Source organism: Elaeis guineensis, chromosome 15 (assembly GCF_000442705.2).
Source record: "Elaeis guineensis isolate ETL-2024a chromosome 15, EG11, whole genome shotgun sequence".
NCBI classification, from domain to species: domain Eukaryota; kingdom Viridiplantae; phylum Streptophyta; class Magnoliopsida; order Arecales; family Arecaceae; genus Elaeis; species Elaeis guineensis.
This window is the reverse complement of record NC_026007.2, coordinates 15,347,893-15,368,990: the sequence shown is the minus strand read 5'-3', so window position 1 is coordinate 15,368,990 and position 21,098 is coordinate 15,347,893. Positions and strand designations below refer to the sequence as shown.

Here is a 21,098-nt window from a genome sequence, read left to right as displayed (position 1 = left end):
TGCTGATCGAACTCCTTCGATCGATGTCTGTCGATTCTTCAAATATTTTAGATCATCAACAAATGTACTTGAGAGGATGTTGAAGATCTTCTTAAGATTTTGTGGGCTCACGACATTCGTAGCTCACTTTCTCACTTCCCGAACCCCAGGTTAAAACTCTAGGGAACTCACCGAAAACCTTGCACCCACTTTTCTTTTTTTCTTTATTTTTCTCTTGGAAGGATATGGACTTTCTTCTCATGCACAAGACTTCCTCACACCCCAAATTTTTTTTTCAAAAAATCTTCTTCCTACACGCCCCACTATTCTCCTCCTTTTATAACAACGTCAAACGTCTTATCCAAAAGAAAGGATAAAGATGAGTAATTACACATTTGAATTCAAATCAAGTTTGAATTCAAATAGACACCAACTCATCTCTTATCCACTAAAGGTGTGAGGCGTGGCTTAAATTGTGCATGGAGTGATTTCATGAGAAATATTTTTCTCATGTAATAAATGGGGCGTTAAAAAAAAGATAAGGCGCAAAGATTGATTGCCCATTCAAATTCAAACTTTATTTTGAATTTGAATGGCCAACCAATCATCCTTATCCATTCAATTGGCACATTAAAGTGGAGCGTGGAGAGGGCTTGGCGTGAGGAAATAATTCATGAGAAGTTCCTTCTCATGAATTCAAATGGGTGCAATGGAAGTGAGGTGGCGCATGGAGATTGGGTCAAGGTGGTTTCATTATTTAAACCAACCTAATTGAACCAAATAAGTTAGGTCTAATTAAACTAATTTAAACCTAACTTAATTAGGCTTAATTAGGCTCAATAAAATCTTAATCAAATCAGAAATTGATTAAGCCCAACTCCTGATCAAATCAGGGACCAAACCATCTCGACGATTAGGTCAACTCTTAACCTAATCGGGTCAAATCCAACTAAATCCAATTCAATTGGACTTGATCCAAAAATAATTACTCAATTAAATTGAGTTAATTAGTGATTAAATCACTAATAAAATCTCTCATAAATACTTTGTGCAAATCCGATGGGCAATCGGGCATCAGAATTCATCGATATGTAACCCTGATTGAAAAGTCCCAACCAGTGGGACTCTTGACCCCGGTACCCATAATGTGTAGAACTCGTGATCAGAGAATCCTAATTCTTGATCACTGAGTATCAAATATGTAGGATTCTACACCAGCCATCAGATCAGATAGGAACTTCTAATGTGTGTGACCCCACGGTTCGAACCTAAGCCGGTAGCACAGGAACCAATTCCTGTACTAATCGAAGTGACCATCTAGCAATGGTACCCGACGTCCGGATAGGTCGAAGAGTCGCAATCGCAACACTCAGAACCTACATGAATATGGTTACTGTATAATTCATCCTTTTGACCCCTGTGTTTAGGACGACTCAGGGTTAAACTGTCAACTCTGATCAGATCATCCGAATCATGCTCAACTCAAACAGTCCTGTGACTCCTCACAAGGACTACCCTGACCAAGGTTTTGCTAAATTGAAACACGACTGTACATAGCTCCTAAACTAGAGTGGTCAATCCCATCTTGACACACGCACCGACAAGTCAAGTACTTGACTGCACCCAGCAGCCTTCCGTCACTGAATTAAAAATTCAGGTAGTCCAATGCCTAAGTGCAGTGAGTTGCTTGCAAGTCACCGTGACGATCTCAGGTCGGAGCGATATTTATATCCATATTCCATCGGAACAAATCTTGACAGCAGAAATAGCTCTAGAGTTGGTCACGTTCAGTGCAGATGTACCATTACATTTCACCTGTATGCCATACCGGTGTCTCCACACTCATTGGTTAAGAGGACAACCAACCTATATGGCATACAACGACCTATGCTTGATAAACATTGTCGTCCTTAGTAACAACGTATCATTTGGTCGCGAACAGATTTAAGGATTAAACGACAAATCCTCTTTTGTCGAGTCTAAATAGTCCTAAGGACTTCACCACAACATAGGAGTTCATTAGAAGATGAAATATTTTGTGATGAAAAATATCAAAATAATTTTTTATTAATTCATAATTCATGTACAAATACAAAAAATGAGCACAACCATCAACAGGCTGACGATTGGCTTGGGGACACTATTTCCAACAGTAAGGACTCGAATGGCTAGGAACCAAGGGAACATGCAGTCAAACTTAGTAGGCTCGCTGTGAATAGCCAATGACACCACAGGTCAAACAACCACTCACACCACTGCAGCATCGAAAAGACACTAATGAGTGAGTAGATATCTATATGGTTTTCATATTGGTCACATTCAGTGCAAGTTATTCTCTAACAACCACCCGCATCCTCACCCAATATCTCTAGATTGCAGATTCGAGACTTATCTGCCCACAAGGGAGGTAAACCATGCATCGATCTCGAATGGATAGATCACTATTCTCTATGACGATCCTTTGATCGGGAGCATTTAGAAATTAACCACTAATTAATGTATGTCTTAAATTCTCAATACTTTGAGAATATACAAAAATCATCTTTGTTAATTTTTAGGATAAATCATGGACACATAAACATGATTGGAATAAAAAAGCTCTTTATTGATAATACAAATATTACAGGTACAAGATTAAGTTCTAGAATTACAAAATATGTCCGCCAATAATTGGCTTCCAGGATACAAATTTAATAGAATATACTGATCTGATGATAGAATGTCTACATTAGGAAGTGTTTTTGAGCAATGTTGGTTCGATATGTTGGAAGGATTTCAAGCAACCGAATAATGGAAGCCGCGTACGCTAAAGATGTGTAGGATGCATTCTGGTTCTTATGTTAGTTGCAGAATTGGATGTCATGCCATCAGATGTTATGACACTATATTGCAAAGATAACGGTCCTATAGTCCTTGCTAAGGAGCCAAGATCTCACCAGAAGTTCAAGCACATAGAGCAGCAGTATCCGCAATTACCTCGAGTCAAAATACACAGAGGTGCAGAGAGTAGACTCCACATAAGATGTGGTAGGCCCAAGTTACTTAGTCAGCTAAAGACCAAAGCCTGTCATATAAAGATAGGGCTTACGTATATAACAGATTAATTTTGATGCAAGTGGAAGATTGTTAGATGTATGCCATAGAAGTCAATCTTGATTGACGCATGTTATTTTTTTAGGATATATTTCTGTACTTGACGAGCAATCTTTATTACCATCCATATTGTATGTATCCATGAATTATTCTAAAAATTAATAAAAATAATTTTATATATTCTCAAGATATTGAAAATTTAGGACATATATTATTAGTGATTAATTTTTGAATACCTCCGATTGATAGATCATCATGGAGGATAGTGATCGATCCAGCTAGATCGGTATACGGATCACCTTCCTTCTGGACAGATGAGTCTCGAGTCTGTGGTATGAGGATACTGAGATGAGAGTGCAGATGGTTGTTAGAGAACAACTTGTACTAAGCGTGACCAACATGAAAAACTATTTGGATGTCTACTCACTCGTCAGTGATTTTTTCGATGCTGTAATGGTGTGAACGATCCTTTGACCTGTAGTGTCTTGGCTCTTCAAAGCAAGACTACTGTAGTTTGACTGTATATTTTTTTGATCCCTAACCATTCAGATCCTTGCTGTGTATATTGGTTACAGTAAATTTAGGTTCGCTATTAAGAATAGGATGCATCTAAATATAATCTATCAACTTTGATAGAAAAAGAGTAGTCCTATGCGATTCACGAGACTGAGTTCAGAAAGTCTCTGGTCAGAGTAAGTATGAATACTGGAAAAGAGTTTCCATAAGATTCACAATGAACTTGAGTCGAGCCATCTGACATGTGACTGATGATGAAATTTGACGAGTTCTCCATGATCTCCATCAAGTCAGGACTCACGATAGAAGGATCGAATCATATGATAACTACATCTAGGGGTTCATATTTTTTGTTCTATTGGGTTACCACTACACGCTGTTAGACGTCACTGGTGGATTGTGAAAAATCACTAGGATTGTTTTCGGATCAACAATCCTTATTGGGTTGAGTTGGAATTGTTTCAGCTCATCGAAAGGTGTTTTGATGATATTATGATAGAGATCACGGTATGTCTCACTACCAGATAAAATAGATATCACGCCCCCGATTCGAGATTGTGAATCGAGAATCATGGCAACCGCCGTATACTTATGAAGAACTCTCTCCATAAGTATGCAAGGTATCTCATCACGATATCAATGCATCACAGCGGAATAAATTCGAATAATTATTATTCAACCTTAATTCAAGTAATTAAATCAAATATCTTACATCCAATAGAATTTTACTAACAATAAAACAATAGGTCTAAGTTCAATGAAGTTGACAATGCTAAATCTCGCCTCTAAAAGCTCTGTCCCAATATTTCTTCTCACGCTCAAAATTAATTATCTGAATCTGAAAAATAGAAAGAAATGTAATGAGCTAGACAGCCCAGTAAGTAACAAATATCTCAACTAGATATTTTATAATTTTCAAGAATAATGCTGTAAATAAACATAAAAATATATTTTATGCTGATTTAATGCAAATCTAATATTTTTAAATATTCATATATAATATAATCATAAATCCGATTCGATTCAAAAACACTCGTAACTCAACAGCCTCGACTATGACCAACGTTTAACCCCCATTGGCGGGGTCCACAGAATACCAGCGTACAACCCCCACTGGCAGGGTCCACAAACATCAGCACACAACCTCCACTGGCAGGGTCCACAAACACCAGCGCACAACCCCCACTGGCAGGGTCCACTGAGTACCAACGTATAATCCCCATTGACGGGGCCCACTGAAACATAGTTAGGCTGAGAGCATAAATCCGATCTGTATCAAAATACTTTGTATCATAATATATCATAATTTTTCATTGAACATGTGCATAAATCGACATACCATAATATTTCAAAAGTACTATTCTTTCAAAACATAATTTCACAAATCATACATAATTTCAGAGAATAATTATTTATTTTCATAATAAATATGGAATATCTCGAGAAAATGATTCATTACTTATCTTTTACAGAGCACTGAATGAACAGATCGACTAACTTCTAGGAGATTCTTCCATACCTATTATCCAAAATTATATTTTTACATTAATTTTAATTCAAAATTAAATCTAAACAAGTCCCAAATTAAAACCTCACTTAAAATCAGACTCTTCCCTAAACTCGATCAAAATCATCAAATGAAGCCTTACACTATGCTAATCTGAGAGGAATAACTTTAGAGAGAGAGAAATCCATCAAGAGAGAGAAACAATCTAGAGAGAGAAAATTTTAGAGAGAGAAAGTAGAGAGAGAAAGTTCAATTTCAGAGAGAGAAAATAAGGGTTCAGACTGAAAGAAGAGAGAGAAGAGAGAGAAACTCTCTCTCTCATCCATTTTATTTATTTATTTATCTATATATATATATATTTATATATATATATATTTTTTTTTCTTTTTCTTCTTTTTCTTTTCTTTTTCTTTTCTTTTCTTTTTCTCTTTTTCTTCTTTTTCTTTTCTTTTCTTTTCTTTTCTTTTCTTCTTTTTCTTTTCTTTTCTTTTTCTTCTTTTTCTTCTTTTTCTTTTGTTTCTTCTCGGGCTTCTTCCAGGCCAGAATAGGGGACGGCAGTCCCCTCCTTTGTCGGGTCGTTCAGGCCGCGGCCGCCACGGCGGAGGCTAGCGGCAGAGGGGGGCCACTCCTCCGGTCACGAAGAGGCATGGCCGGCGGTCGATTGCGATAGCTGGTGTCGGAAAATCTAAGAGAAAAGAGACCAAAACAGGGGTCTCTTTTTCGATCGAAAATCGATGACTCCCGTCGCCGGCAGCCGCGCACAAGGGCACGGGAGGAAGGGGAAGGAAGAGGGGAAGAGAAAGGAAACTCACCTCGACCTTCGGTGACCTCGTCGGTGAGCAGTCACGGCGAGAACAAGAAGGGTGTCCGCGGCTCTAATTCGAGAAAATCGGAAAGGAAGAGAGGGGAAAAGGGTCGATGATCGGCTCCTAAGGAAGGGAAAGGTCCTTTTATAGAGAACCCTAGGAGTCTGAGAGATCCTAAGATTTCGATCTTGCCCGAGTCTCATCGGAGAAGAAGACTCCTATCGGGAGTCTTCTTCCCGATTTTTTTTTCCTCTGTTTTTTTTTTTTTCAATGGGCTTGGGTCTTAGATAGTTGGGCTTGGGCTATAACAATAGATCTGAGGGATCACATACAAAAAGAGTTTGACTCGATCAATGACTTGGATCATATTCAAATTATCAATTGCATTGATGGTTTGAATTTGAAAACTACTAATTTATAAGTGTTACAGATTTAGTAACTGCTAATTATTGATAGAGGGATTTAATTGCAAGTGTTGTAATTTATTTAGACTTGATAAAATTATAAATCAAGTCTCAATTAATTTAAATTAGATTTAATTAAAATAAGCTTAATTTAATTTAAGATTAATTGGGCTTAATTATCCAAGTTGGATTTGGATTTAAAGCCTAATGGGATTAAGTTTGACAGCTTTTCGAATTTGATTCGAATCGGATTCGAATCTAACCTAATTTGAAATCCAATCAATTTAGAAAGTTAGAAGCCCAACTTGACTGGGTTTCTCTCTCTTGTTTTATGTAGAAAGGTAAAGGGCATGCATCATGTTTGCTTGCATGAAAAGAAAAGGGGGTGCCAATAATTGGCGCCCCACTTCTCTGGGACTCTATCTTTCTTTTTGCCCTAACTTCTTTATTGGCGCCCCACTTCTCTGGGACTCTTTCTTTCTTTTTGCCCTGACTTCTTTTTGAGTATGATTCAAATAAGGAAGTAGATCATATCCTTATTAGATATGGGGCATGAGGAATTATTTTTGTGCGACAAAAAATAAAAATAGGTTAGGGCGTGCGTGAGAAAAGAGAGACACTCCTTTCTTGGTGCACATCTTTCTCAACGCCCCATCTTCCCTTCTTTCTTAATGCCCTACTTAATTCTCAGATCTGATCCGAGATAGAGAAAGAGAAATTAAAGAGAGAAAGAGGAAGAGAAGAAGAAAAGTTCTTCTTCTTCCTTCTTCTTCTAGGCAATCTGTTTAGATCTCGTCAGATCTGCACAAAAGGATTCACGCAGCCTTTGTCTTCTTCGAGATCTAAAAAAAAAATTTAGATCTAAGCTGAGGAACAAAGCCTGCAAGGAAGCTAGCACTCCGGAAGCTTCGAAGTTTCGATCGAGATCATCTTTATGTGGATACTAGCAGAGGCCGGGCGCATACGCGGCTCAGATGAAAATCTTGGACATCCGCAGGATCCTATCTGCATGAAGAAAGAAAATGATCAGGTATGGAGATCAGATCTCCTGTTTACCTTTTTTTTATTGTTTCAGATTTCAGATCTTCGATGACGTGTTCGTATGAAGATCCGTTGTATGATTTTCAGATACAATTTGATATGTGTTTAAATTAAAATATTTAATTTATTTTATTTTCGCTACACACAAACTTTAAATTTGAAAATTTTAAAACTACACGTACGAAACCACCACACTTTCTAACATCTAGGGCTCAGATTTGGTCTTTTAAGTTGCCCAAATCTCAAGAGAGCACGGTCAGACCTCGAACTCGTCCCGTGATCTGATCTAATTTGCACTTTGATCTATGTCCGATCTAGTCCCGATTCGAGAAGCTGTGACATAATAGAGGAAAGAGATGGTGTAGGTATTGAGGTGGAGGTTGATGGTGGCACCGCTTATTGGATGCTGAAGTGCATCTTTGTACATAGTTGGCATGTTCGGAACCAACATCGAGATTTGGCAAGATTTAATTTTTAGCAATAAAAATAAAATTTTTGGGAGATTCCCTAAGATTCCTTTAATGGGGATTTGATAGAAATTGGAAATAAAAAAAATAGAAAACTGGTTGTCAACCTTAGTCTATTATATTTCCATAATACACCTGTTGGGTATAAAATACCCACAACCGAAACCCTCGGCGGAATCGTCATCAGAACAGCTCCACCCGGACTCCTACGGGAGCCGGGCTCCGCCGCAACATCAGAACAGCTCCACCCGGACTCCTACGGGAGCCGGGCTCCGCCGCAACATCAGAACAGCTCCCCCTGGACTCCTACGGGAGCCGGGCTCCGCCGCAACATCAGAACAGCTCCATCCGGACTCCTACGGGAGCCGGGCTCCGCCGCAACATCAGAACAACTCCCCCCGGACTCCTACGGGAGCCGGGCTCCGCCGCAACATCAGAACAGCTCCCCCCGGACTCCTACGGGAGCCGGGCTCCGCCGCAACATCAGAACAGCTCCACCCGGACTCCTACGGGAGTCGGGCTCCGTCGCAACATCAGAACAGCTCCACCCAGACTCCTACGGGAGCCGGGCTCCACCGCAACATCAGAACAGCTCCCCCAGGACTCCTACGGGAGCCAGGCTCCGCCGCAACCTCAGAACAGCTCCGCCCGGACTCCTATGGGAGCCGGGCTCCGCCTTCGACTTCGGGCAGCTCAGCTCCGCCCGGACTCCTACGGGAGACGGGCTCCGCCTTCGATATCAACAGCAGCTCAGCTCCACCCAGACTCCTACGGGAGCCGGGCTCCGCCTTCGACTTCGAACAGCACAGCTCCGATCGGGCTCCTACGGGAGCCGGGCTTCGCCCTCAGCGCCAACCGCTGGTAAGCCCCGTCCGGACTCCTACGAGAGCTGGACTTCGCCTTTAATTTTAATTGCAGGAGGACTTCTCCCGTACTCTTAAGGGAGCCGGACTTCATCCTCGACGCCAACGACTGCAGTCGTAAGCGGACTCCGCCCGGACTCCTATGGGAGCCGGGCTCCGTCCTCAACAACGGCTGCTGAGACTCCTACGGGAGCCGGGCTCCGCCCGCAACTTCAGCTCTGAGAGGGTTGGGTTCCGCCCGGGCTCCTCCGGAAGTCGGGCTCCACCCACGACCCCAACCGCCAGGAGGACCTCTCCCGGACCTCTACAGAAACCGGGCTCCGACCGCTGTCGAGCTTCAATCAACAGATCCGCGCCCCCTAGCAGGCCACCAAAACGGCCACGACCCTGCTCCACTTCCTGTGGCGGACTCCGCGCAGTTCCATCATTCCCTGACAGGCCGCAGTAACCATCGCCACCCTGCTCCACTTCCTGTGGCAGATCCCGCACAGCTCCACTATCCCCTGGCAGGCCACAATAACGGCCACGAACCTGCTCCACCTCCTGCGACGGATTCCATGCGATTCTCCCATCCGCTGGCGAGTCACGACAACGGACGCTGCTCCACCCCTTGTAACAGATTCTACGTGGTGAGCCACGGTGATGGCCACGCGTCTACTCCACGATCCTTTGCAATTAATTCCCCTGACCATGGGCGGCCCACTACCAGACGGTTACAAACGTCGCCATCAATCCGTTGCCTCCTCCACCTATAAAAGGGGGACCCAGATACGTTATTCTCTAAGCTCATTTTCTTATCTCAAAACTCTGCTAAATTCTCCGTTCGAGTACTCCATTCTTGTTGAGGCAGAGAACTGACTTGAGCATCGGAGGGTCTTGCCGGAGCAACCCCACCTCCGATTTAGACTTTTCTTGCAGGTCCCAGCGGCGACCGCGGCTTCCCCGACTCCAGCTTCTCCGGTGCAAGCAGATTTTTGCACCAACAGGACTGGCGCTAGAAGAAGGGCACAAGATCGGAGGTCTCAGACCTCAGGGGCAGGAGGTGGAGAGCTCGACGCGGGGGGTGCGACTGCGGTGGCGGCGGACGAAGGGCCGGCCTCATCTTCAGACTCCTCAAGAAAGCCGAGATCGAGGTCGGGGTATCTGCTGGCCACCTTCTCTTGGCAGAACTCGAACCCCTTAGTGAACGCCTCCTGGCCGAACTGGATGTTCAGTTCCCTCATCTCCGCAGAGACCTTGAATTCCTCCACCGCAAGGGCCCTGGCCTCCGAGACCAGAATCGGAGTTTGCTCGGCCAAATGGGCGACCTCGGCCTCCGCCTTCCTCGTCGACTCCTCCAAGATTCGTCTCTCCTCCTCCAGGGCTTGTCTCTCCTCTTCCCGGGCTTGCCTCTCTCTCTCCAGGGCCTCCTGGAGGGCGGCTACTTCGGCCATCTTCGCTTGGAGGCGGGCAACCTCGGCCTGGCAGCGCTCCTCCGCCTGAAGGAGGTTCCTTCTCATGCGGCTCGTCGCCTCGACATAGGCGAAGAGCTGGTGCCCGATCTGTAAAGACGGATAGAGAATTACAACAAAGGCCGAGTGACCATACAAATAAACATCCGCTTACCTCAAGGAAGGACCCCAAAGAATCCCAAGCCCGCTGCTCGGGATCGGTGCGGTCGATCCTCTCCACGACGTCGGACAGAATGCAGCCATCAAGCAGTCGCCTGATCAGGTCCTTGTCGTTGAAGGGGTTCTCTGATCCTCCCTCGGAGCAGACGGACTCGTTTGCAGTAGTTCGGTGGCTGCTCGCCCTGCGAGCCATCGATTTCCTCCTCCTCCCCGCGGCGGGCGCCTCCGTGGGGCGAGCCCCCGGAACGGGGGCCCCAGTCGGCGGGCTCCTTGAGGAAGCCTGGGGGGCCGCTGGCTCGGCATCCGAAGGAATGTCGATGGCCGGGGTCGCCTGGACGGGCGCAGCCAAGCTCGTCTCCTCCGTCCTGGCCCTCTTCGCCGATCCGGAGGCCGTTGCGCCCTTCCTCTTCTGAGCTCTCATGCCCTTGGCGAGCATCCGCGTGGCTTCGACGTCCATTGCTAAAAAAAAAAAAGAAGAAGAAAAGAGAGAAAAAGAAAAAAGAAAGAAGAAGCGACACCGATCAGTCCAGAGTCAAAAAAAAAAAAAAAAAGAGAGAAAAGAAGAGAAAAGAAGAGAGGGAGAAAGGGAAAGAAAAGAGCGGGAAGGAAAAAATAAAGAGAAGAAGAAGGAGGCAAGAAAGGAAAAGATAAGTACTTGCTGGATCCTGAGGGCTCAGGCCGATGTTGAAAAGAAGCTGCTCCTTCAGAAAATTAGGAAGGGAAGGAGCGGGATAACTTAGAAGCTTCTTGGCGGCCTGGAGGTCGTCCTCTCCCAGGCTGGGAGCCCGGCGAACGGAATCTCTCAGAGACCCCCAAGGGGGCAGGCCCAGTTCCAGGGTCGGGCAGTAGACAAAGAGAAAATTTTCCTTCCAATTGTGAATCGAAGAAGGGGCGCCCTTCAGCAACCCCTTCTTACCAAACTGGGGAGAGAAGTACCACCAGTCCTTCGCTGAAGGATGGCGTTTGAAGGTGTAAAAATGCCTGAACAAGGAGAGGGATGGCTGAACCTCGGCTATGTGGCAGAGAGACAGAAATCCTATCAAGAACCTAAAGAAATTCGGGGCCACGGAGGCGAGAGAAATGTCCAAGAAACGGAAGAAGGCGGCAACGAAGACAGGAAGCGGAAGCCGGAGTCTGGCACGGAATGCCTCCTGATACAAACAGAAGCGATCAGGAGGAGGAGCGCTGGCCCGATCAGAGGGGCCAGGTAGCTCCAGGTCATACTCCGGAGGAACCCCATATCGAACCCTTATCAGAAGGAGTTCATCCAGAGTCGACGAACATGGAATGACGCCCGATGCAAAAATCGGGCGAGGCCCTGCCCCGGACGTGGGTTCGTCCGCAGAGACAGGGACCTGGGGATTCGAAGCAGAAGAACTCTCGGAACTGACGGGAGCAGAAGAGTCGGAAGACATTTTGAGCAGTTTCGGAGGGAGAACCTAAAGGATCCTAAAAGGGCAGACCGAAAGGGGAACGAGACGCCGAAGGCTAACTCGGAAGGAGACACAAAAGTAATGAAGAGAGGAGAAGCCCCTAGGCGGTGAGAAGAAGGTTGGCACTAACCTATATTGCTCTGGGACCTGGGGAACGAGAAGCGGGAGGCGCCTACGGCTCGAGAAGACGTTCACTAGAGCAGGCACTCGAAGAGAAGGCAGACACCAGCGAAAACTCAGAAATGGAGTAGGGCGCTTGAAGGGGGAGGACGGGTTTAAATAGACCCTGGGATCCGGCGCCATAATGATCGCGAATCCCCCTGGCCAGTCCGCATCCGACGCGTGTCCCACTCCCCCTGGCAGACGGCTAAAAGCGGCTGACGGTTGGCGGGACCATAATTGCGCTGTACCTAGACCAATGTACCTGCGGGATTTTCGAAGCGTCCCCTCATACCGCTCCAATTCGAAAAGACTCCGGCATGCGCTCATTTAATGCCAAAATATCTGGAGGCGGCAGTGCGCAGGATTCGAAGGGACGGTTCCGGCTGTACCCATCTTTCTCTCTGTGTACTTTCTTCGCTTGAAATTCAAACTCGGAAGTAGGGGGACTGGTGTTGGGTATAAAATACCCACAGTCGAAACCTTCGGTGGAATCGTCATCAGAACAGCTCCACCCGGACTCCTACGGGAGCCGGGCTCCGCTGCAACATCAGAACAGCTCCACCCGGACTCCTACGGGAGCCGGGCTCCGCCGCAACATCAGAACAGCTCCCCCCGGACTCCTACGGGAGCCGGGCTCCGCTGCAACATCAGAACAGCTCCATCCGGACTCTTACGGGAGTCGGGCTCCGCCGCAACATCAGAACAGCTCACCCCGGACTCCTACGGGAGCCGGGCTCCGCCGCAACATCAGAACAGCTCCCCCCGGACTCCTACGGGAGCCGGGCTCCGCTGCAACATCAGAACAGCTCCACCCGGACTCCTACGGGAGTCGGGCTCCGTCGCAACATCAGAACAGCTCCACCCAGACTCCTACGGGAGCCGGGCTCCGCCGCAACATCAGAACAGCTCCCCCCGGACTCCTACGGGAGCCGGGCTCCGCCGCAACCTCAGAACAGCTCCGCCCGGACTCCTATGGGAGCCGGGCTCCGCCTTCGACTTCGGGCAGCTCAGCTCCGCCCGGACTCCTACGGGAGCCGGGCTCCGCCTTCGATATCAACAGCAGCTCAGCTCCACCCGGACTCCTACGGGAGCCGGGCTCCGCCTTCGACTTCGAACAGCACAGCTCCGACCGGGCTCCTACGGGAGCCGGGCTTCGCCCTCAGCGCCAACCGCTGGTAAGCCCCGTCCGGACTCCTACGAGAGCCGGACTTCACCTTTAATTTTAATTGCAGGAGGACTTCGCCCGTACTCTTAAGGGAGCCAGACTTCGTCCTCGACGCCAACGACTGCAGCCGTAAGCGGACTCCGCCCGGACTCCTATGGGAGCCGGGCTCCGTCCTCAACAACGGCTGCTGAGACTCCTACGGGAGCCGGGCTCCGCCCGCAACTTCAGCTCCGAGAGGGTTGGGTTCCGCCCGGGCTCCCCCGGAAGTCGGGCTCCACCCACGACCCCAACCGCCAGGAGGACCTCTCCCGGACCTCTACAAAAACCGGGCTCCAGCCGCTGTCGAGCTTCAATCAACAGATCCGCGCCCCCTGGCAGGCCACCAAAACGGCCACGACCCTGCTCCACTTCCTGTGGCGGACTCTGCGCAGTTCCATCATTCCCTGACAGGCCGCAGTAACCATCGCCACCCTGCTCCACTTCCTGTGGCAGATCCCGCACAGCTCCACTATCCCCTGGCAGGCCACAATAACGGCCACGAACCTGCTCCACCTCCTGCGACGGATTTCATGCGATTCTCCCATCCGCTGGCGAGTCACGACAACGGACGCTGCTCCACCCCTTGTAACAGATTCCACGTGGCGAGCCACGGTGATGGCCACGCGTCTACTCCACGATCCTTTGCAATCAATTCTCCTGACCATGGGCGGCCCACTACCAGACGGTTACAAACGTCGCAATCAATCCGTTGCCTCCTCCGCCTATAAAAGGGGGACCCAGATACGTTATTCTCTAAGCTCATTTTCTTATCTCAAAACTTTGCTAAATTCTCCGTTCGAACACTCCATTCTTGTTGAGGCAGAGAACTGACTTGAGCGTCGGAGGATCTTGCTGGAGCAACCCCACCTCCGGTTTAGACTTCCCTTGCAGGTCCCGGCGGCGATCGCGGCTTCCCCGACTCCAGCTTCTCCGGCGCAAGCAGATTTTTGCACCAACAACACCCATCATTTATTGCTTCATATCAATTTTTTTATTATATTAAAAATAATAAACAGTATAGTAACAAAACCTTACTAATTCAAATATTTTTTAAGATTGAAGTGTATTCTTTATAGTAGCCAAACCTTACTAATACAAGTATTTTTTTAAGATAAAAATGTATTCTTTATAGAAAAAAAAAAAGATAGGCGGCATCAAAAACAAAATATTTTTTAATTTCAAAATTATTATATTTTTATATAATATAGATATATATTTTAACTCTTGGTCATAAAGTAAATTAGGGTGAAAAATTTATTGTATTCTTGTTGATATGCTTTATCATTTTATCAATTGTAAAAATGTGACATAAATAATGGTAGTTGAAATGAGGGACAAAAAAATAAATGGAGAATAAATAAATAACTTTTGCATGTTGAGCAAGAAAATGTACATGTCGGAAAAATTTTAATATCATTTAAACAATGTTTTAATAAATTAATTTAAAAACTTAAATAAAATAAAAATCAAATAAAATATTCGAAAAAATATTAGCAATGCTGCACATTTTAAACAAACATTTATTTTGTAGGCACACAAAGGCAAGATCAGAATTAGCAACTCCCTCGGCAACGCAGCCTGCCACTAGCCTGCCATCAAATCAGCACCTACGGCCTGCGCTAGGCGGCTCCGTCGTCCTTTTCTCGCACCCAGACACACCTCGGCATGTATCACACGATGCCTCCTCGCCTTGTTATTTTATCTTTCACTTTATCTCACTTAAACCAAATAATAGTAACAAATATCAAGTGGAACAAGACGCTGTTCGGCATGGAGCCCAAAAATGATACTAAACAAAACATATTGCTCGCATTCATATCAGTTGTCTCGTGCCGTTCGGCATGGAGCTTGGAGTTGCTAACTGGCTTGGGCCGCTTAATGTTGACCTTGCCATTAAGTTCCCTCCGTGCGCCAAGACGCGTTTTCCTATAAAAACGGACTCCTAACACCCAGTCACCTCCCTTTTCCTGCCTGCCTGCTTTATAACGCGAGTACGAGCGCCGACTAAAGTCCCGTACGAAACCCGACACCGCAGCAACCGAGCGAGCGAGGAGGAGAAGGGGAGATAGAGTGAGGGGAGGGGAAAAAAGAAAAAATAAAAGAAAAAAAAAATTCTCTCCTCTTATTTCTCTTTGGATCCAAAACGGGAGCGAGTAAACGAGGGAAAAAAGGGGCACGAAGAAGAAGGGGCGACCGAAACCCTAACCCTAGCGCCCCCACCGCCGTCCATCGTCGTCGCACACGAAGGACTCCTACGCCGAGGGGACTACGGTTAGGGTTAGGGCTAGGGTTCTGCGGCGATGATGGGCTGCTGTCTCGAGTCGCGGCCATGAGCGGCGGCCGATGCCTGCGGCGGAGTATGACGGGAAGGGGAGCCGCGGGAAGGGGAGCCGTCGTGGGTTGCGGCACCGAGGAGAAGCCCTGCCCCGTCTCCCGGCCGTCGCCGTCGAGGGGGGCGGCGCCGCCAGCGGCTGCCGGGGTGGATCCCTTCGCCCAGGCCCGGAAGGCTCTCTCTGAACGCTCCCCATTCGATGCCGACGAGGCCGGCGCTAGGGTTCCGACGCTCCCCTCTGGGTGGGCCGCCTTTCTCTCGAAGCCGAAGGACGGCCGCAGGAAGCACAAGAAGTCCCATGGGGAGTGCGGGGAGAAGCCCTTGGGGCATGGGCAACCTCATGCGGCCAGGAACGTGTGGGACCAGACGGAGGAGTACTTCCGGCCGGTCACTCTGGCGGACATCGACGCCTTGGTTCCTAAACTTCCGTTCGGCTCTGCTACACTGGATTCTTGCCTCACCATTCCGGCCTCTGGAAATGTTGCAGAAGGCATGACAAGAGATGATGTCTTGGACGCAGGCGCAGTCGAAGTGAGTCCAAGCTTGGGGATTGACAAAAAAGAGGTGGAGGAGGAGGAGCAAGGAGAGGAAACGCAGAGTGCAGAGCAGGTGGCAGAGGAGCAAGTGTTGGATGTAGCTGAATTTGGGGCAAGTGGTGCTACATTTTTGGAGAAAGAAGAGGATGACCATTCATCTCTGAATTGGCTTTTGGGTTCAAAGGAACGGTTTGTTCTTACATCAGAGCGGCCTAACAAGAAACGCAAGCTTTTGGGGGGAGATGCTGGCTTGGAACGGCTGATGATACTTCCTCATTCTCAGGCAGAAGGTGCTCCTATATGCGATTTCTGTTGCTCAGGAGACAGTAGCGTGAAGTCAAATCAGTTGCTTTGTTGCGATACTTGCAAGGTTTGGGTGCACCAGAAATGTTATGGTGTGCGTAAGGTTCCAGAGGGGGTGTGGTTCTGCTCTTGGTGTAAGCATTTGGAGGAAGTGGGAAAGGTATTGAAGAAAGATGGTGATGACCCCTGTTCAAGGCCTTGTTTACTTTGTCCAAAAGAAGGTGGGGCTCTGAAACACTCAGGAAGGGATTCCAGCAATAGGGCAAGGGATAGTGGTGTGAAGTTTGCACACTTGTTCTGCAGTCTATGGGTACCTGAGGTGTATGTGGAGGACATTGGGGCCATGGAACCAGTGATGAATATTGAAGGAGTGCAAGAGACACGGAAAAAATTGGTTTGTAACGTGTGCAAGGTGAAACATGGTGCATGCGTCCGATGTAGCCATGGTAATGCTCTCCTTCCTTGCAGTTGTTTGGATGTTTGTATGCCATTTGAAGATACCTGATTTTGTTTCAGCATTTTTAGTATCTTTCGTTGTACTATTTTTACTATTTATGGCATGAATGAATATAACATCAGTTAAACTATACCATCTAGCTGCTTTGTCTCTAGTTTATATCAGCAGCTAGCCTGGCTCTATATTTAATTTCTAATGCATATGCCAGATGCTTTAGACTCATTTTCTTCTTTCAGTTTCTCTTTCATGAAGTCTAGAACTGTACATTATCTTTTAGCAGAGGTACTGTTTCTAATAGTGAAAGAATAGCTAGCCATGTAGGCAGTAGAGGAGGAAGCCTTACATATACTACTAAAGAGATTCAAGACACAGAGGTGCACAAATTTTTAGCTCATAGTTGTGAAGTACCTTAGGCAACTCCAAGTAATGAACCTATCCTATTGCTCAAGAGATTATCCGCTCACAATAGCAATCTTGTAGGTGATCGACTTAGTTCAACATCGACCGCTTTCTATGGAGCTTCTTCATTTATATTATTGAGATTTTTTATTATTTAAACAACCCAATACCTTTTTTTTCTCTTGTCAACAACTTAATATCTCAACATGCCTTAAAATTATGCGCTGATTATAAGCAAGTAGAAACACTTTCAATATATATTTTTTTTCATATGAAAAAAATTTTAGAAATGGTTATCATAACTGAAAAATATTACAAATGGTTAGATAAACCTTGTTGCCTTAACTTCAGTGGTAGCAATTTGCTTCGTTTCCTGAATTGCCTATTCCGCTGGAGGTTGGAACTTGAGTCTAGGATTATGCATTTGAGGCTTTTCATGGGTTCTTGTTTAACCCTTAAACATGACCTTCTGTGACATTTCTTTGGTTCTAATTTGGTGTATTTTGCTTCCTTTTCAGCATCCAAGTCTCATTTGTAAAGGAAATTAAAAAATCAATAATTTAAATACAATTCACAAATTCATATCTAAGTATACATAGCTACATAGACCATATGCGTACGCATTCATGCATGTATACGTATATATTATGACCATAAGTGTGCATATAGAGTATGTAATGGCTGATGTTCCATGTGAGGATCACCTGGATATCACAAGGCATGCAGAATGCCCAGAGGTTGCCCAGACCACTAGGCACAACCTGTAACAAAAGTGGATCAACTGTAGTGGTAGTATCTTGCTTCATATTTGTTGAAATAGCCTATGAAGGAGGAAGAATGTATATCACAAGGCATGCAGAATGCCCAGAGGTTGCCCAGACCACTAGGCACAACCTGTAACAAAAGTGGATCAACTGTAGTGGTAGTATCTTGCTTCATATTTGTTGAAATAGCCTATGAAAGAGGAAGAATGTATACCTTGTTTTTGTTGGAAAAAGCTTCTGATAGCCATATAGACACTATTCTTGGATGGCCTGGCTTTAGGTTTTATAATTAGCTGGAAAAACTTTGCTTCATTCTTTCATGGATATTTCTTATGTTGGATGCTTCTCTCTATAGTCAACTTCTACTTGATGGTACATGGTGTGTACAAAGCTTATGGTAGGCTAGTGATGGACCTCATTTGGCAGGCAAGGAGGAAAAAGGTTAATGGACTTGTGTGTTAAGGCAAATATTGGAGCAATTACATGCATGCATGCTGTTTGTGGATAGACTAGGAAGTTCATCTTCAGAAAGTCTTTTCTGGCGATCAACTTGAAGCCCCAGCCATTTGATTCATTAGTTGCTTATCCCCAAAATGAGTCATCATGGTGAGTGCTATTGGCTTGTGAAATAATTTTAGTTAATGAAAAGGTAGAAGAAGTTGAACACTCCAAGCATAAAGGTTTACAAATTAATTGGACAAAAATAAAGGTGTTGGCGTTGCGATCTCAGTGGGATTCAAAAAGTTGAGATATAAACATTTTGAGACACATGATTTTAAATAAATCACTTTTTCTAGCTTGGATTTTTACTTTTGTATCGTGAAATGATGCCTCTTGTAATATTATTTATTATTTTAAAATATCATATTTTTTTTCTAAGAATTAACTATTTGACATTGTTGGTGAATGTTTTCTGTGTTGTTGTAATGGTGCTTGAGCTAGAAATGGGCTGGGTCAGACCGTGCCATTCACCTACCCAAGCGTGACTCTTTTTTTTTTTTTTTTTTGAGTTTCGATCTAGGCTGAGGCTTGAAAATCTTAGAAAATCTGGTTTGAGCCCAATACAAAACTTAATTGGGCTGACCCTAAAACATATCATAACAGATCGTATCAATTAGAGTAGGCCAGTGAGAGAAGACCGTAAGGGAGTTTATGGTAGATCTGTAGCCATACATCCGAATTTCTCCTCGGAGCAGACGTCGGTGGTGGCGATCAAGTGGAGGGCGAGTAGTGTCATCAAGATCATGATGGCAAGGGGCGGCATCCTTTGAATCACTATTGCTGGATAGAGAGCCAAGGAGCTCTCTCCACTACTACAATGGAGGCAAGTGAAAGTGAAAATATAAAACATTTAACAAAAGAAAATGGGTGCACCCACGCAATATACTTACCTGCTTTATGCTAGCTTTGCTTCTCGATGTTGGGGAGGTTGGCCATGCCGAGGGAGGTGAGCATCTCCATGGTATTCCTTTTCAACCTCAGTGTGATCTCGGGGACGAAGTTCATGTGGCGCTTGCACTACTACTATTGGAGATTGGGGGACCATGCTCGGGGCCACGTTGGATTCGACGTATCAGGTGGGTCGAGAACCTGGAGATCTTGTTCTGGAGCTGCTTTGTTAGGATGATTGCCACGTTGTCAATGATCTTCTTGTTGGTGTGGAAGTCTAGGTCATCCACCAATGATAGGATTGCCTACTCATCTTCCCTTTGCTTGGACCAGCAACCGGTGATCGATGATGAGGCCAGATCTTTAGGGAGATAGGGACTAGTGATCAGGTTCGATGAGGGGGAGAAGCAGCAGAGTTGGAGAGAAGTGTAGATGGGATAGGCAAGGGTTTTCGATCAGGGATTTGGTATCTTCTAGAGAATGAAAAGTAAAGTTCTCAAGCCAACATGCAATACCAATCTGGCTCCAGGTTTTGTTCTTGTGCCTAGTTCGGGCCCTAGTCCGGCTTGAAATATGTATGGGTCTTAACTTTTAGCCCTAGCCTTGGGTTGTTTCTAGGCCAGGCCAAATAGCTACCCAAATCCAGCTTGAAATATATATGGGTCTTAATTTTTAGCCAAACCCAATTTGAGTTTACTTAGGCCTAGCCCATTGCCCAACCAGATGTCGGCCGAACCTAACAGGCCCTAGGTGGTGCTGAAAACCAGCAGCATGCCAATGCGTCCATGTCTAAGCTAAAGTTGACAGCGGAATCTACAAACACCATAAAGTGAGATTCTACCGATGTTTTAGTAAGCAACATTCCACAAGTTAAATGAAGCATTCTTATAAAATCTTTAAGAATAAAGCAGATTAAATGAAGCAAATGTATGCCTTCGGTGGTTGGGACTCGACAGGAATTGAAAAATGTTGAACTTTTTTTCATGCATATATCAATGAAGTAAGTTCCTGAGAAGGAAGAAGGTTGGATGAGTTGAATGAGCCTTTGACATATAAGGTAATCTTATTCTCGGTGATATTTGAAAGGAAATTTCATTGACTACTAGATGACTAGCTTTACTGTATGGATTAGAATGTTACAGAACCAAGAGGGCTTATTAGTGTAATATTGCTGTAGTAAAGTTGACGATGCTTAGATGTGTGGTGGAAATATAAGAAGAAGGTTGTCATGACACCTTTAAAGTTGAAAAGAAGGGATAACTGATTGAGCTATCTTGCATATTTACAATTATAGCCGGACATAATTCATTGATGAGGGTGTCTTGTATATATGCTGACGGGCTAGAAAGAGCAGAAAGAGAACAAATAAAATGAGAACCTATAGTGAATCTACATGATGAAATCATATACTCTGAAGGACTTGATGGTAACCCATTGTGAAGTGCTGTCAGCTTCAGATATTGGATAACTGTTTATGTTTCTATTATTGTCAGAGATTTGATGTTGGCAACCTTCTTCTCTGTTTTCAAAAAGTGTCCCACGCATGTGGCACCATGTAGGGAAAGTTTATTAAATGGTTTTATCTCAGTATGAACTTGTAACTATTTTTCATTGAAACATGAATAGGTTCAACTTTAAAGTTTGTTATATTCTATCTTAAAGAGCTCTTGGAAGTACCCCATACTGAGAAACTCTTTTACATGGAATCATTTATTTATGTACAGTTCCGAACAACAATCATTTTTTGTGGTGTTCTCTCCACGGTGTTATGTTGCAAAAGTGTGGCTTTAAAGAATTCTTTATGTCATCAAGAAGGTTCCTTTTCTGGTGTTG

General features: G+C 45.3%; 1 protein-coding gene across 4 annotated transcripts in view; it reads left to right on the top strand.

Annotated features, from left to right (window-relative positions):
- Window positions 1-15,057: 15,057 nt before the first annotated feature.
- The window catches only part of LOC105034178 (uncharacterized), a 30,097-nt gene continuing 24,056 nt past the window's right edge, over window positions 15,058-21,098 (top strand). For 2 of the 4 annotated variants that reach the window (XM_073249419.1, XM_010909228.4), the window contains exon 1: window positions 15,060-16,702. In XM_073249419.1, the coding sequence (XP_073105520.1) occupies window positions 15,415-16,702 (1,288 nt within the window). In that variant the 5' untranslated portion in view covers window positions 15,060-15,414. Of the gene's footprint in view, window positions 16,703-21,098 lie in introns of all 4 variants that reach the window. The other 2 variants (XR_003799025.2, XM_010909230.4) reach the window with 2 other exon arrangements.